Below are 15198 nucleotides of genomic sequence, written 5' to 3' on the forward strand. Positions count from 1 at the left end.
CGGTACGGCCTTTGATCTGAGTTCGTAGAAGGACTACATCAATCATTTTAAAAAGGAATTAAATATTTGTAATGGTTATAATGAAATTGTTGTGAAAGTTCAAATAATAATAGACATTAAATCATATCGGAAACGATTGACCTATGATAAAAGGTATACGGTCAGACAAAAGTCATTGAAGTTAATGCAAAGTTAGATATTTTTGCCATTTAAATTAAGCCAGTGTTTTAATACAGTAAGTTCATTACGAGGGCAATGAAATCAGGCCACACGTAATCATTAATTACCAAATTTATTGAAATGTGAATAAATTACTAAAAATAACCTATAGGCCCTATCAGCAGTTAAGTTAAAGCATCTGATAAGAATCATAACACCATCCTTATCTTGTTACATTTGTAGCTGTGAAACTTGTTGGGCAATCATCAAGTCGTCCATTTGGTAATAATGTAAGTTACATTGTTATACTCAACAAGATTGTTGCTAAATCGGATGAGAGATGCCTTTGTTATGATAAATATCACCCTACGTTCTCTTTGAGCCAATATTAGATGTTAAAGTAATGTACTGGAATAAAGTGACCGCCGCGGGTGTGTAATGTATATTGTAGGCCTATATTGTTTACAACAATATTTTAAATAATTATTGAAAATTAACATGTCTGGTATCTCTCCCCCAGAGAACAGCACTTCCAGTTACTGAACTCTAGGGAGTAGAAGTGGATTACCGATAGTCAGGTTTTAGTTATTTAGCAAAGTAGCACAAAGAGATATACGTAATTTCACTCTTACCTGGAAATACTAAGTGCTGATTTTTGACTTTGTACTTCTGATCCTTCCCCATGTTAAGCAGCATTTATTAAAAACCAACAAGGAGACAACATGCATAAACAAGCTTAGACAAAACACATTCAATGTAAAATCATCAAAACAAGAACATTAGCCATCTATAGAATCACATTTCTTCTTGCTTTTCTGTAAATAGGCTTGATTTATAATCAATTAGAACCATAAAACTATATTTCACGTCATCAAAAATGTATGTATTGTAAATAATGTACCCATTATGATGAAATAGATAAGTTAATGCCATTCAAACATGTGCAACCATCTGAGCGGCTTATTTTTTTAAGGAGTTTATACGTTACTATAGGCTATATACATAATCACCTGTAGTAAATAATATGTATTTTCCGAGAAAGTGACACTATTCCAACACAAGTTAACAGTTACGTCATAATATTCACGTTATACATTTCTCAATTACATTATACTTTAAAGAATTACTAAAGTTAATCATTATGGAAAAAATGGGTTGATGGATTAGGCGTAGGCCTATGCAAAAAAAAACCCCTTTCTTTCTAAACGGGTTGATGAATTTGAACAAAATGATAAACTAACCTGAATGGGTTGATGAATTTGAACAAAATGATAAACTTAACCTATGAAAAAAAAAGGCTTTGTAACAAATGACAAAATACCGTAGCCTATGCAAATAGATATTTTCTTCACTAATGGGCTGATGTATTTAGGCTAAAGGACAAAGCAACCATCATGCAAAATAGACTTTGACTTTACTGATGGGTTGGTGCATTAGGACAACAAACTAACCTATGCAAAAACGACGTTTTCTTCAGTGAATGGGTTGATATATTTGGACCAAAATGACAAACTAGCCTGGCAATTAATTACAGTGTGTAATGCACAAGCTAAGAGATAATCACCATGAAAGTGGAGAATATTCAGTGAAGCATTAATCCTTTGATCCATTCACTTTGTCGTATACATTTCTTGATGATGTTTAGAGGCAATTAGTGAAAACACGCCATCATCTCCCTCTCAGTAACACGATGTCAATCCTCTTCTAAAATCAATAAGACATAAACCCTTTTTTTGTATCAAATTAATTTGAAGGCTACATAAAGTAATTAAATATTACCAGGGATGAGTGAAATTACATTTCTTTCCTGATAATATTACTTGCAATTTTAAATATTGCAAATAATTCAGCAATCAATCAATCCATTTATTTCTTTTTTTTTTCATACAGAAAGTTTCCGCAGCTTCCTTATTCCTTTAGTATAGGCCTACATGTTGTTGTTAACTTTGAAACACCCACAGGTATACTACTGATTATGTATGCCATTTTGTTAACTTACAATTATAATGTATATAAAACTGAAAAAACACGAGCACTAATGTATATTATACCTAGATGTTCGTTTATCATCATTTATATGACATTCCAAGGAAAAATAGATAATTAAATGGATAACAACTCTCTGGTTGGATCAAAATGTATCTTTCTATCATTGTATTTCGTAATTAATATGCTAAATTTGAGAATGTCCAGATAAATGATGTACTATTACATTCATTAAATGTTCTTTAAATGTATTAGGCTCCTACTTATCATTAAAATCTTAATAATCTGAATATCACATTAAACCTTAAAATGATGTATCACAAATTAGTAGTGAAACGAGTGGCGCTATTTTGGCGATATGCAATAATATAAAACATTAAGAAATGTGTATTTAAACTATTGATCTATATATTCTCTATCAGAAAATTGAAATTGTCCTTCTAATGGATTTCAAATTACTCGGATTATCAATCGCAAGAATTGAAAATGAAATTTTTTGACAAAAACCAAAGAAGCACTTGTTGATTGTTCATTATTTAAAACGACTTGCCATTTTTTCGTTCAGCACATTTCTCTCAACCTTCAACCATGCCAGCAGTATCGAGGACAGTTTTTTTTTTATTTCGGAATATCCATTAGATTAATCCAGTACTTATCCAGTGACGTATAACAGATCACGTGGGCAAAGTAGGTTGTATATCTAGAAACTATACGCATACTGTGGGCATAACGAAACTTGACGGACGTGCAACTAAACCAGCTTTACGAGTATACCTCTGAAAAGTAAGTGACAAGATTGATCAACTTCGTGGGAGGATTCATCAATGCTATAACGGTAATTGTTATTTTTAATAATATCAATAATTGAAGGTACTTATTAATTGTGCACGAAAAACAGTGCAATAATTTGTGCTTTAATAGGGTACTGGTAATCTTAAATAATAAGAATGTTTAAGTAAATGTGCCATTCATAATTAATAATGTTAATAGTTAAACAAAGTTATAGGCTCTTTTTCTGAGTAAAAGTATAGATATCGAGCAGATTCTATACCAGGATAGAGTCATGTTTTGGCCTCCATTTTATTTGATTTTAAATCTGTTGGGTTAAATTAAAAAGATATAGTTATGGTCAATTAATCAGTTATTAATTAATACTTACATTCAATTCAAGAAATAAGCATATCTAACCTATCATGTGGGTTTTATGGCGGCTAATTATAGTATCAGGTTATACTATACTTGACTCTAGATTCGCGACAAACTTTAAAACCTCTAAGCCCCATATACCCCTGTATGATAGATCTACTCACAAATGTAATGAATAAAGGAACAATACAAATACAAGTTATTTTTAAGAACTTACATATTTAAACGACCAATTAGGTAATAACAATAATAATTTATAACGCGCGTACGTAGTCCACAAAAGTTTACCATTTTAATTTATTTTGTTGAATGAATCCGTAAACAGACTATTGACGACAAAAGTGTGTAACGCACCATCATAGCAGCACGATGTGGAAGAATTAATAACTAAACGAATTCCTTCATGAATACACACGGAAATCGGATAAATCACATGGGCTTAGATTCATTAGTTGTTTGTATAATCAAGTTAATCGGTTACCGCATCGGATGCTATTTTATTACCGCTAAAGCAACTTTGTTTAAATTTAGTTGGTACTGAAAGGACGTCACGTAGGCCCTATGCGTAACGCAAATAACATGCCAGTTTAGAGAACTTTAGATTATTCGTCGATTGACGTCGGTTTAACGTTGCGTATAGGCAGCAAGCACAGAACGTTTGTAAAACGTAATCGAAACATAAGTCCAACTAATACAGTATACCAACCACGACCAGCATCAATCACCGGTGCATCAAGAACCGATGTAACTATAACGGTCGCGTTCAAATTCGCTCGTCAACGATCTAAAAAATCGGACGGCCAAATATTTAGATTTACCTAATTAACAAGTGGCATTATGGATAACATTATAGTTTTTAAACTGAATTAAAAAAAGCTTTTGAACACCGTTGAAGTGAACCGTAATGAATCACTCATTCATGTTTGATTATCTAAGCCTTTAATTGGTACAGATCTATTTACATACATTTTATTTACAATTGGGAGTTGTTGCTTCGCTCTTAAAATGTGGGTGACGAAACACAATATTTATTTTATCTTTTTATGTCATATTTTTATGTTTGAAAACAACCTTCATCAAACTCGTTCCCCACGTTCGATATGGTTTACATGACAACCTTTTAAACAACATAGAACATTCTAAACGTCATGTTGATAAAACATAATGTTCTAATACATTGTTTAACATTCCGTCCCCAATATGCATTAAGAAATGGATTGTAAAGCAATTTATCAGACGTATACGCGATGGGTGTGAAAGATCGCCCAATACAGATTCATGATTTAATACATTTACTTTTTGTTCTACTTATATTAAAAGCAATATCTCAATTGTAATGTTCTTATCTCTTTAAAAGCGACATTTATGTTCCATTGACGAGTCTTGCAAATAGTAATGAGTTTAAAGAGTAATTTTGTTTACTATATTAGGGTACGGTTAGATGCCATAGACAATCTATTTTCTTTGTTTCATGAATTCACCATAATAAGTATTACTGTGTGTTAAGTATCCATATTTTGGAAACTTTCAGATTGCCACTATGGACGTATCCAACAACACCACCACCATTGAATACGACCTTGATGAGTATGTTGACCTGCATTTGTATCCAGCAATGGATCATGTGATCCTTCCGGTTATCTGGCCAATCATTATCATCGCTGGACTCATCGGTAATAGTGCAACAGTCGTGGTGCTACTGCGCGTACCACAGATGAAGACACCACTGAATGTCTGCTTGATTAGCTTGGCATTTTCAGATAGCGTGTTCTTAGCGGTGGCACCAATTCCGTTTTTTAGATCATATGCAGAAAATGACCTGCACGATAGTTTTGATCAGGGCGACTTCTCGCCTTACGTTTGCAAGATTATAGTGTTTCTCATTGATTCAAGTTTCCAAATTTCTAATGTCATGATTGTGTGCGTGTCAGCAGAACGCTACTTAGCCATATGTAAGCCATTTAAGTACCGCGAGAATGGCACGCGGAGCCGCGCCTTCAAAATATGCACCGCTGTATGGCTTACTGTCTTTGCTTACCAATCTCGTCTGCTCTTTTCTGTTTTTACTCAAACATACAATTTCTCTTGGCCTGATGGATACCGCGGTCTACCCAGCGAGACGACTTTGTGTAGTTACTGTGGTCCTAATGCTTTAGCTTGTGAGATTGTACATAAACTGTATGTAGCTGATATTGGCGTTGGGTTGTTGATTATTGTTGGTATGGTTCCAATGTACGTACTAATGGTCATGGAACTTCGCAAATCTCCTTTCAACGAATCAAAGAATGTTGAAAACCGGATTAAAGCTGAGCGGAAGATATTTAGAACAGTGGCAGTCACAGTTTCTATATATGCCATGTGTTTCCTGCCTTACAGGTTTCTCAATCTTTTTATCATGTACTATAACGATTTTGACCAGTATAAATTCATTAAAGTTGCAAATTTAACTCGCACACCCATGTTCATTAACGCTGCAATCAATCCGATTATTTACACCCTCACCAACAAAACATACAGAGATGCCTTCTGCTGGTACTTCAACCCTTGTGGATGCGATGTTACGGTGAAAGGATCGAGAAAAAGGGTTGACAACAATTTGAAAGTCGTATCACAAGCAGTTTCATCTACTGCAACGGCAGCATCTGTCGTATCTGAACCGTGCTAAGTTGTATCAGAAGCAGTTTAACTGCAACAACAGTATCTGTCGTAGCTGAATTGCGTGCCAAGTTGTAATCACAAGCACTTTCTTCTACTACAACACTATCTGTCGTAACTGAACCTTGCTAAGTTGTATCACAAGCAGTTTCATCTACTGCAACGGCAGCATCTGTCGTATCTGAACCGTGTTAAGTTGTATCAGAAGCAGTGTAACTGCAACAACAGTATCTGTCGTAGCTGAATTGCGTGCCAAGTTGTAATCACAAGCACTTTCTTCTACTACAACACTATCTGTCGTAACTGAACCTTGTTAAGTTGTATCACAAGCAGTTTCATCTTCTGCAACAGCAGTATCTGTCGTAATTAACTGAACCTTGTTAAGTTATATCACAAGCAGTCTCGTCTTTTGTAACACAGCATTATCTGTCGTAACTGAACTTCATCTTCTGCAACAGCAGTAGGGCCTATCTATTGTAGCTGAACTTTGCAAAGTTGTATCAGAAACAATTTCTTCTACTACAACAGAAGCTTTTGTCGTAGCTGAAGCATGTTAAGCTGTATCACAAGCAGCTTCATCTTCTGCAACAGCAGAATTTGTCGTAACTGAACCATGCTAAGTTGTATCACGAGCTGCAGCAGCAGAAGTATCTGTCGCAGCTAAACCTTGCTACTGTAAGTCGTATCACAAGCAGTTTCATCTCTGCAACAGCATTATTAGTCGTAATTGAACCATGTTAAGTCGTACACTCTGGTCACGGTGATAGGCCTAGTTCATCCCTAAGCGACTGAAAGTTAAAAATTGTGTTATGTTCATACGACTGGATTAAGTGCCAGTTCCTTGTAGTGAGTGAATGTGTTATATTTCTGCCTAAATCGAAATTGTTTCCCGAACTTTTAAATATTAGAATTATATGTATTTCTGTGCTTGTTAAAATTCAACAATTTGTTTCGTGTAGATATAAATAAATGTTAAAATATTATGTCATTGGTGATTATTTGAATTATAGTAGATGCGAAATTGTGAATCCGTGATACCACACGCCCATCAGCAAAAGGTCACTGGTTCGAATCCCACCAGAAACAAAATCTATATTTTATTTTATTCAATCAAAACCAACAGCGATAATTACTGCCCCTTAAAGGTAATTGAAATAGAATTAACTTACATGTAATTGAATTATAATTAATCTATTCCGGATAAATAAAATCTGAAATGCTTATTTTTTGTTGTTGACCAAAAAAACCTCCACTGAGTACTAAATACCTTAGTGACGTTTAAACAAATACATTGCCTTACTTATGAAACAAACTTTTAATTTAATAATTTAATCCGGAGTCTCATCCATACAAAACTTTTCTTTCTCGGTGCCCTTTTCATCATTATGTTTAGAACAAAGAGATAAAACCTACACTCAATAAACAATCGGATTCCATCAAAGCTAAATTGTTTATCTAACTCAGTAGGAGGAGCTAATTACTTAATTAGCCCTCAATTAGCATTTCCTGTCACCAACTTTGGTGCTTAGTGCACATAATTATTATTGTTTTGTATTCACTTGATCTTGAAAATGGTTCTATGATGGTACCGAAACGTCGATCTCTCTTTTTGTCATTAAATTTTATATTGAAATTATATAGTAAACGTCTTTTAATTCGTATGTTTAGAACACTTTACAAACTATACATTGACGTCATGATCATGTGATGAATAAAGTAATCGTATTCATTATACACACTACGAAGCATTTTACTTACTTTACCACCATACTTGTTTTTACTCGATTGGAATTTAGTAGATTGATTAAACTTAAAATGAAGTTTATAGACAAATATAGAACACCGGTAAATCATATATTTCATATTTACAACATTTGTTGTTTGTGTTCATAATGATTAAGTTTTGTTCATAAACTGTTCTTGTTTATGATCATAATTGCATTGCATTTTAATCTTTAATTCTCAAATAATAATTAGTTTATAAACTGTTTTCCTGATCATATCGGCATTGTTTTTTAATTTAAAATTTAAATTTAATTAATTTACGAAACTTCCATCAATATTAATCCTGGAAAATCTTTTCTCTCATGATTAAATTTACTGAATGATTTTACAACAATGTTTTTATTTTAAATCATCCTCATAACAAGAGATTATTTAATTTCTTATTGTGCAACATTTTTTCACGAGTTGGGTTTCAATTTGATTGATAAATTGATAGAAAAAACCCAGCGAATTACATGGTCTCATATACCTATAAAAATAATAATACTTAAGGGAGTATCTAAAATAATAAACAATAAAAAAACGTTATGATATTTTGTTTATCTATGATGTTGTTGTGAAATAGCGTAAAACGAAAACAAGTTTCGAATTCATTGTACATAATGGATTGAAGAGGCTGACGCCGGCTCTATTCATGCAATTACCCAAATTGGTTTTAACGCACAAGACAGAAACTGAAGGAAATAGTTACGATAATATAAGTAATAAATGTCACGTATGCCGATGCCGTGTGCTTGATTGGTTCGTAGTATCATAATAAGGACCACTTCAATACAATAATATAGACACTATAAAAGAAACAAATTAAAATGTCTGTGTAAAAATCACCACTTTGCGAATACATTTTTCAATATTTATTTTGTATATTTGCAATTAAATATATATATAAACTTTATTTAGACACGAGACTGATGTACAGCACAACTCGTTCGTTCAATCAACATTGATTGTTTTTACACAAGTTCGTGATAATAGCAATAACAAACCGAAGAAAGATGCTGGAATATTGGCCTACAAATGCAAACAAGCTGACGTGATGACAGTGGTTGTTGCCGATTTTCAAAGTTTGTATTTTACGTATTGCCTTTCCTTCCTTCTTTAGCACATAAGATGATGCAGGCTACTTATGTTACCTCGAGATATCATTATGTCAGTAAATAAACTGCAATGCTGGGGGTTTACGATTGAAATTTCAGATTTTCAAAATCAGACGAATCGTAAATTATTAAAAAATCCTGTTTTTAAAGGAATTATTTTATTAAAATATAAAAGCACGTCAAAGAATGCAATCATGCAATTGATAACATATTTTTGCTATAATCTTCACTTTATTACATCTCGCCGATGAACGTAATAAGCACATAAAAGTAAAGAAATTGCCTCTAATTCCAACATTTTAACAGACTTAGGAGAACAGTATTACATTACCGGCTAAACAACCGAGTTGAATGCAATTAGTTGCGATATGTAAAACGAAAGAATTATCAGTTGAGACGCTAATGACCTTATATATAGAAAAGGATTGTAGAGTTCAGAGTTGTATAGCGATGTACAGTATTGTAGATGCCAACTGTTCTCTAAAATTTCATTCAGTGAAAACAAATACACAAATAGACATTTCTCTCGTTGACATACAAATGTCACTCACTTGCACACTAGGTAGGTACGACAGAACTCTGCACCTAACCCTATCACTATCTTTACCAAAATGACATCACTTGTTTCTAATATGACATCATCATTTGTATCTTTGACTGTTACCAGATGACATCATCACTTGTTTCTAGTATGACTGTTATTGGATGACATCATTACCTGTTTCTTTGACTGTTACCAGAGGACATCATCACTTGTTTCTAATATGACTGTTACTGTATGACATCATTACCTATTTCTTTGACTGTTACCAGATGACATCATCACTTGTATCTTTGACTGTTACCAGATGACATCATCACTTGTTTCTTTGACTGTTACCATATATGACATCATCACTTGTTTTTAATATGACTGTTACCAGATGACATCATCACTTGTTTCTGATAGACATGAAGCTATATGACCATCTTTTTCTATCTGTGTCCAACTGCAATAATGAGTACATTTGAGTTACAATCAGTAAATGTTATTTATATAATTGTCATTTATATGAAATTATTTCAACCTCTTGTCCCTCTCCTCATTTTTGCATTCAGTAAACTGTAATAATTTCTGATTTAAGGGGTTTTAATTTTCGAAAAACAATAGTAACTCAAGTAGTCAGTAATAAACTTTAAAAACAGTGTATTTTTTGTATTACAGACATTTGACAAAGCATTCAATCAATTTCAACATTCACAACTGTAATAAGTTAAAGTGAAATAAATACATTCTGTTTTTTGTTAATTGTTTTGTGATATCTTATACTAAATATAATTGAGTAGTTCAATAAATAGCCATTGGTCATTTTGCTACCTGTTAAGTCAGAATATTTAAATCGTTTTGACAAACCATCTTATCATTGATTGATAGGACATTTAAATATGCCAAATTCTAGTGAGAACTTTGTAATTTAATACTTTTTAGAATCAAAAAAGCTCTTAAGGACTGTCGTCATATGGATCCAACAAGTGAATGAAGTGATCAATTTCACAACAAATGAGGTGTTTTAACATCTGTTGCTTAGCAATGTGCTAATGATTTACATGACCATTAAAACACAAATAGCAAAATGTCTAATCCTCTTTATGTCAATTTTATATCCATAAATTAAAATTATCTAATAAGTACCTTGAGTACCCATGGTGGAGAAGTCCGCATTAGAAATCTTTATTCTCATATTAAAATATTATCTTTATTCAAACTTGCAACTAATTTTCGGACATATACAGTATTATGTAAGCTAGAGACTAACTAATAAAATCTGAATCTGGATAAATGTTTGTACCTTTCTCTTACCTTATTGGGAATTCCATTTGGCAAAGTGGACATAACTTTAAACCATCATCAGTCTTGATGTCATTAACTTTAGACTTTTCAACTATTTTGTTCGCTGAACATTTTTTCTGAAATAATGACAGGTTTGATGCCTGCTTACTTGTAGATTGAATTGCCAATTCTTTAGATTTCTGTTTTTTGGTATCAAATTTAGTAATAGATGATTGACTGAATAAAGTTGACTGATCTTTTAGTACAGGCTTAAATGTCTGCTGACGCATCAAGTCTTGCTGTTTGACTTTTGAGTTCATCAGGGTTTTTTTGTTACAAACATTCTTTGCAGATGATGAATGATGCTTTGGATTTGCAAAGTTTGCTGCACGTTTCAAAGACAAACATGTTTGTGTTTTGCCAACTTCCACATTCAGAATGTTCACACTCATATCACCACATTGTTCCAATTGATCAGAGTTGTCCTTGTTAATTTTTACCAACTTGTCTGTAAATGTGTTAATTATGTCTGTTTGGTTATTAATAAATTCAGCATCTGTCATAGTAGGTCCCTGAGTAGGCCTACTTGGCTTAGTGTCATCATGATCAACTTTTTTCTTAGTAAGACACACCAAACATGGCCTTGGGAGTGGTGTCCATTCCTTTTCTTCTTGCGTCATATTATTTAATAGTAATACACATTCTTTAAAAAAATGAGTGTGAAATAATTTCAACTAGGCTATTCACTGTATTTGAAATTCTATTAGTAGGATAGAGTAATAGGCAATAGAGGCAAATTAAGGCCTCTAGGCCTAGCTTCTACTACCATTCTAGGCCTAGTTAGTAGGCCTAGGCCTAGCCTAGCTAGTTAAGCGAGGAGGCCCCAAACACTCTACTGCTGCTCTCCTCTCTCTCAGCTGTAGTAGCCTAAAAACTTAGGCTAGTAGTCTATACTACCCTACACTTAGCTGGCCTGATGATCAGAACTTATGACTTTTTCCCCACAAACTTTATATACTAAGATACTACTAGGCCTAATCAGATTAGATTAAATCTTCGAATATTGTAAAACAACACAAACAACGTGAACTAACAAAAAGTAAACAAAGTAATACGCCCTCTATGGGTAAACATAAAATGCATGACGTAAAAAATAATTATTGATACCTCATGAGGGCGATGTACACAAAATTCAGACACTCATGAATTTTCCGTACCGCCCATTCGGTTATAGACGCGATTTTTTTTACCGAAAAAAAAATTCCAGAAAAGTTTGACAATGAATGAGTAAACTTCCCTTTAAAAAATGCAGCCCAATAAATAAATTTAGTACACAAACAAGTAGGCCTACTTTACGTTTCCACAAACGCGCTGTTTTTGCATTCTCAAGAAAATTTATAAAATTGTTAATTGGGATGCCAAATGAAATTATTTCAAGATTTAGCAGAATTAATTTGTCATAATTATGAACCAAATTGAATTATTTGCCATGGTCCCATATTTGTTATGGTCTATAGACAGCCTGTCTATAGATGGCGTTTCAATAAACACCTGCAATTGAACACATGTGTTCTGAGCAATGCAATAAGAGGAAGAGATTGTTTGCGAAACTACTTTAAATTAGGAAACAAATTGCCTTATCGATTCATTTTTTTCCGAGAAGAAAAAACGTAAAAGAGACTAATAATACTCAGTTTTAAGAAAATGAGTATTTTGGTTGTATCAACTGTGTTGATAATCTTGAGGCCTACCTTTGCATGCCTTTTGTCGGGACACGAACCAAAGCCAAAATGTCCGAAACTTGATGTCTACGGCAATGCTATTCCAAATTCACATGAATCCCGAACGTTTGTCGTGGTCTGTGACGTAAGTAACCATTTTGTTACGTGTTTTAATAGAGATTGTACTTTTAAGTCGTGACTCAGTGTAAATTAAAGTCTGTGATACATAACACATTTACAGAAACCAAATTTCTTTTAGGATGATGTTGATCCAACAGATGTTATGAGAAAAATGAGTGAGATGAAGACATCTGACGGTAAAAAGATGACTCCTACGAAAGTACTACACACGAAAGAGGGAATACCAGCAGTCTTGTGCGATCTTGATGGTGAACAGTTGAATATGGTAATTAAATCAAGGAATCGTTATAATGGTTTTGTATCATTATGTTAATACGTGCGTAACAATGTCGCCGTTTTCACAAAATCTTCATTTTTTGTATGTTAAATTAAATTAAATTGGTATTACATCTACGTCATAGACAAACATTCATAAGCATTTTGTTGGTGCATTGAGATCATAATACCAACAAAAACTGTTTAACGGGCGTGTGCCAAGAATAATAATTTTGTTATTTGTTGTTGTTATAAATAAGGTTAGCCAAATGAATGATGTGAGATACGTAGAACAAGAAATAAAGATTGGAATAATGCAAATGAGCACTAATGTACAGTATGGGGTTTAGACCGTATCGATCAGCGTGAGCTACCACTGGATAATACATATCTATCAACGGGTAGGTAACTATCAACAGGTAAGCACTATGGGTTTAGACCGTATCGATCAGCGTGAGCTACCACTGGACAATCCATATATCTATCAACGGGTAGGTATCTATCAGCAGGTAAGCACTATGGGTTTAGACCGTATCGATCAGCGTGAGCTACCACTGGATAATACATATCTATCAACGGGTAGGTAACTATCAACAGGTAAGCACTATGGGTTTAGACCGTATCGATCAGCGTGAGCTACCACTGAACAACAATGGTAGGTATCTATCAACAGTAAGCACTACGGGTTAGACATAATTAATCAGTTTTTGTCATTATATTAATATTAAAACATTAACCTTATTTTAAAGGGAATGGAAGTGGCGTAATCGTGTATGTTGTCGATACTGGTATCCGAACTGATCACGTTGAATTCAGTGGCAGAGCTGTGAACTGGCACGAAATAAAAACTGGTGAGGTACGAATTTTGTTCTTCTTATAATCGATTTTGATTGTTGATATTCGAGAGCTATGTTATATTTTGTATTTTCATGTTAAGGGCGAGGATTGCTTTGGTCACGGGACACATGTTGCTGGAACAGTTGGTGCTGATAATTACGGAGTTGCACCGGGGGTAATTCTACGTAGTGTGCGTGTGTTCAGTTGTCCTGGAAACGTAACGACATCATTTGATATAATTCAGGGTCAGTATAATTATACATCTACAGTAATTATACAATACACAAGTATTATGTGCGAACTAGGGTAATTTGCCTCTCGTGTAGTTATAAACAAAATTATGGAAATGCTCTGTACATAATCTGATATAGGCCTAACAGAAACGTAGAACGACCGTAAAAGTAGGGACATATGACTAAGGGGAGGAATTCGAGAAAATAAACAAATTATTATTTTCCGTCAAGCTATCAATTATATTTTGGACAACGGAGAGCTAGCCAGGTGTTGTATCGATGTCATTTGGAAGTTCAGCACCTTCAAACATCGTTGAAGAAGCTATGGCAAGATTGGCAAAAGCACAGTTTATTGGCGTGGCCGCTGCCGGAAATTATAATGGAGACGTTTGTATGGCATCACCAGCTAGATCGAATGATGTAATCAATATTTAGTTCTTTTTGAAAACTACGATATTGTAATGTTCTTTACAATAAAACATAGGCCTAACATTTCTGACCTGTAATTTCAGGTTATCAGTGTCGGAGCCACAGATATACACGATCAACGAGCGAGATTTTCAAATTATGGAAATGGTGTCGATATATTTGCTCCTGGTGTACATGTGGAATCCCTTGATTTCAGGACAAAAAATGGGACCGTTTTCTACAATGGTACTTCTATGGCATGTCCTCATGTGTCAGGTATGATCTTGCCTTCCTCCGCCGTTTGGTGTTAGTCTGTAAACATAAACCAGATAGTGATAATTGCTACCATTTTGTATGTAATGACAGTGAATACTTCTCGTTACAGGTGTAGCAGCAATTCTGTTATCACGTGGGGTGCCCGTCAGCGAAATCCGACAGAAGATAATTAGGCTTTCAACAGAATACGTTGTCAAAGACTCCAGATCACCTAATAGACTGCTGTTTATAGATTAACCTCATGGAGTACATTTACTTCAACAGAATACATAGACTTCAGATCACATGGAGTACATGTGACCCACCGACATAATACGTTGTCAAAGACTTCAGATCACATGGAATACATGTGACCCACCAACATAATAAGTTGTCAAATACTTCAGATCACATGGAGTAGGCCTACACGTGACCCATCAGCAGAATACGTTGTCAAAGACTTTAGATCACATGGAATACATGTGACCAATCAGCAGAATACGTTGTCAAATACTTCAGATCACATGGAGCACATGTGACCAATCAGCAGAATACGTTGTCAAAGACTTCAGATCACATGGAGTACATGTGACCCATCAGCAGAATACGTTGTCAAATACTTCAGATCACATGGAGTACATGTGACCCATCAGCAGAATACGTTGTCAATGACTTTAGATCACATGGAATACATGTGACCAATCAGCAGA

At 34.1% G+C, this 15198-nt stretch overlaps 4 protein-coding genes across 7 annotated transcripts; 3 read left to right on the forward strand and 1 right to left on the reverse strand.

The window, feature by feature from the left end:
• The first annotated feature begins 4831 nt into the window (after positions 1-4831).
• LOC144835691 (cysteinyl leukotriene receptor 2-like) lies at positions 4832-6026 on the forward strand. Its single transcript, XM_078690755.1, has one exon. It carries the CDS (start codon positions 4832-4834, stop codon positions 5954-5956), a length of 1125 nt encoding a protein of 374 aa, XP_078546881.1. The 3' UTR covers positions 5957-6026.
• A 3454-nt stretch (positions 6027-9480) lies between these two features.
• On the reverse strand, positions 9481-12474 carry LOC144836303 (uncharacterized). 4 transcript variants are annotated; one of them, XR_013611167.1, is made up of 3 exons: positions 10669-11849; positions 9582-9817; positions 9481-9546 (listed from the first exon to the last, which is right to left on the reverse strand). XR_013611167.1 is itself a non-coding variant. In XM_078691564.1 (3 exons), the coding sequence occupies exons 2-3, from the start codon at positions 11316-11318 to the stop codon at positions 9745-9747; spliced, it is 723 nt and encodes a 240-aa protein (XP_078547690.1). In that variant the 5' UTR covers positions 11319-11341; positions 12390-12474; the 3' UTR covers positions 9481-9744. The 4 variants fall into 4 exon arrangements, 3 of the variants coding, with proteins under 3 accessions (XP_078547690.1, XP_078547691.1, XP_078547688.1); XM_078691564.1 differs by adding an exon at positions 12390-12474 and having other exon boundaries at positions 9481-9817; positions 10669-11341; XM_078691565.1 differs by having other exon boundaries at positions 9481-9817; positions 10669-11341; positions 11601-11849.
• On the forward strand, positions 12343-13151 carry LOC144835692 (uncharacterized). Its single transcript, XM_078690756.1, has 3 exons — positions 12343-12504; positions 12619-12765; positions 13016-13151. The coding sequence occupies exons 1-3, from the start codon at positions 12343-12345 to the stop codon at positions 13103-13105; spliced, it is 399 nt and encodes a 132-aa protein (XP_078546882.1). The 3' UTR covers positions 13106-13151.
• A 32-nt stretch (positions 13152-13183) lies between these two features.
• On the forward strand, positions 13184-15032 carry LOC144835693 (aqualysin-1-like). The gene is made up of 7 exons (XM_078690757.1): positions 13184-13334; positions 13505-13611; positions 13693-13837; positions 14057-14137; positions 14169-14245; positions 14338-14509; positions 14619-15032. The coding sequence occupies exons 1-7, from the start codon at positions 13184-13186 to the stop codon at positions 14744-14746; spliced, it is 861 nt and encodes a 286-aa protein (XP_078546883.1). The 3' UTR covers positions 14747-15032.
• Positions 15033-15198: the final 166 nt, after the last annotated feature.

Source organism: Antedon bifida, chromosome 2 (assembly GCF_963402885.1).
Source record: "Antedon bifida chromosome 2, ecAntBifi1.1, whole genome shotgun sequence".
In the NCBI taxonomy this organism is placed as follows: Eukaryota; Metazoa; Echinodermata; class Crinoidea; order Comatulida; family Antedonidae; genus Antedon; species Antedon bifida.

Coding starts and splice junctions, on each gene's coding strand:
- LOC144835691 (XM_078690755.1), top strand. CDS start 4,832: ATGGACGTATCCAACAACACCACCACCATTGAATACGACCTTGATGAG.
- LOC144836303 (XM_078691564.1), bottom strand. CDS start 11,318: ATGACGCAAGAAGAAAAGGAATGGACACCACTCCCAAGGCCATGTTTG. Junction 9,818..10,668: donor CAAATGGAATTCCCAATAAG/GTAAGAGAAAGG, acceptor TCATTATTGCAG/TTGGACACAGATAGAAAAAG.
- LOC144835692 (XM_078690756.1), top strand. CDS start 12,343: ATGAGTATTTTGGTTGTATCAACTGTGTTGATAATCTTGAGGCCTACC. Junction 12,505..12,618: donor CGTTTGTCGTGGTCTGTGAC/GTAAGTAACCAT, acceptor AATTTCTTTTAG/GATGATGTTGATCCAACAGA. Junction 12,766..13,015: donor ATGGTGAACAGTTGAATATG/GTAATTAAATCA, acceptor GTTATAAATAAG/GTTAGCCAAATGAATGATGT.
- LOC144835693 (XM_078690757.1), top strand. CDS start 13,184: ATGGGTTTAGACCGTATCGATCAGCGTGAGCTACCACTGGACAATCCA. Junction 13,838..14,056: donor ATCATTTGATATAATTCAGG/GTCAGTATAATT, acceptor TTTTCCGTCAAG/CTATCAATTATATTTTGGAC. Junction 14,138..14,168: donor GTTCAGCACCTTCAAACATC/GTTGAAGAAGCT, acceptor GATTGGCAAAAG/CACAGTTTATTGGCGTGGCC.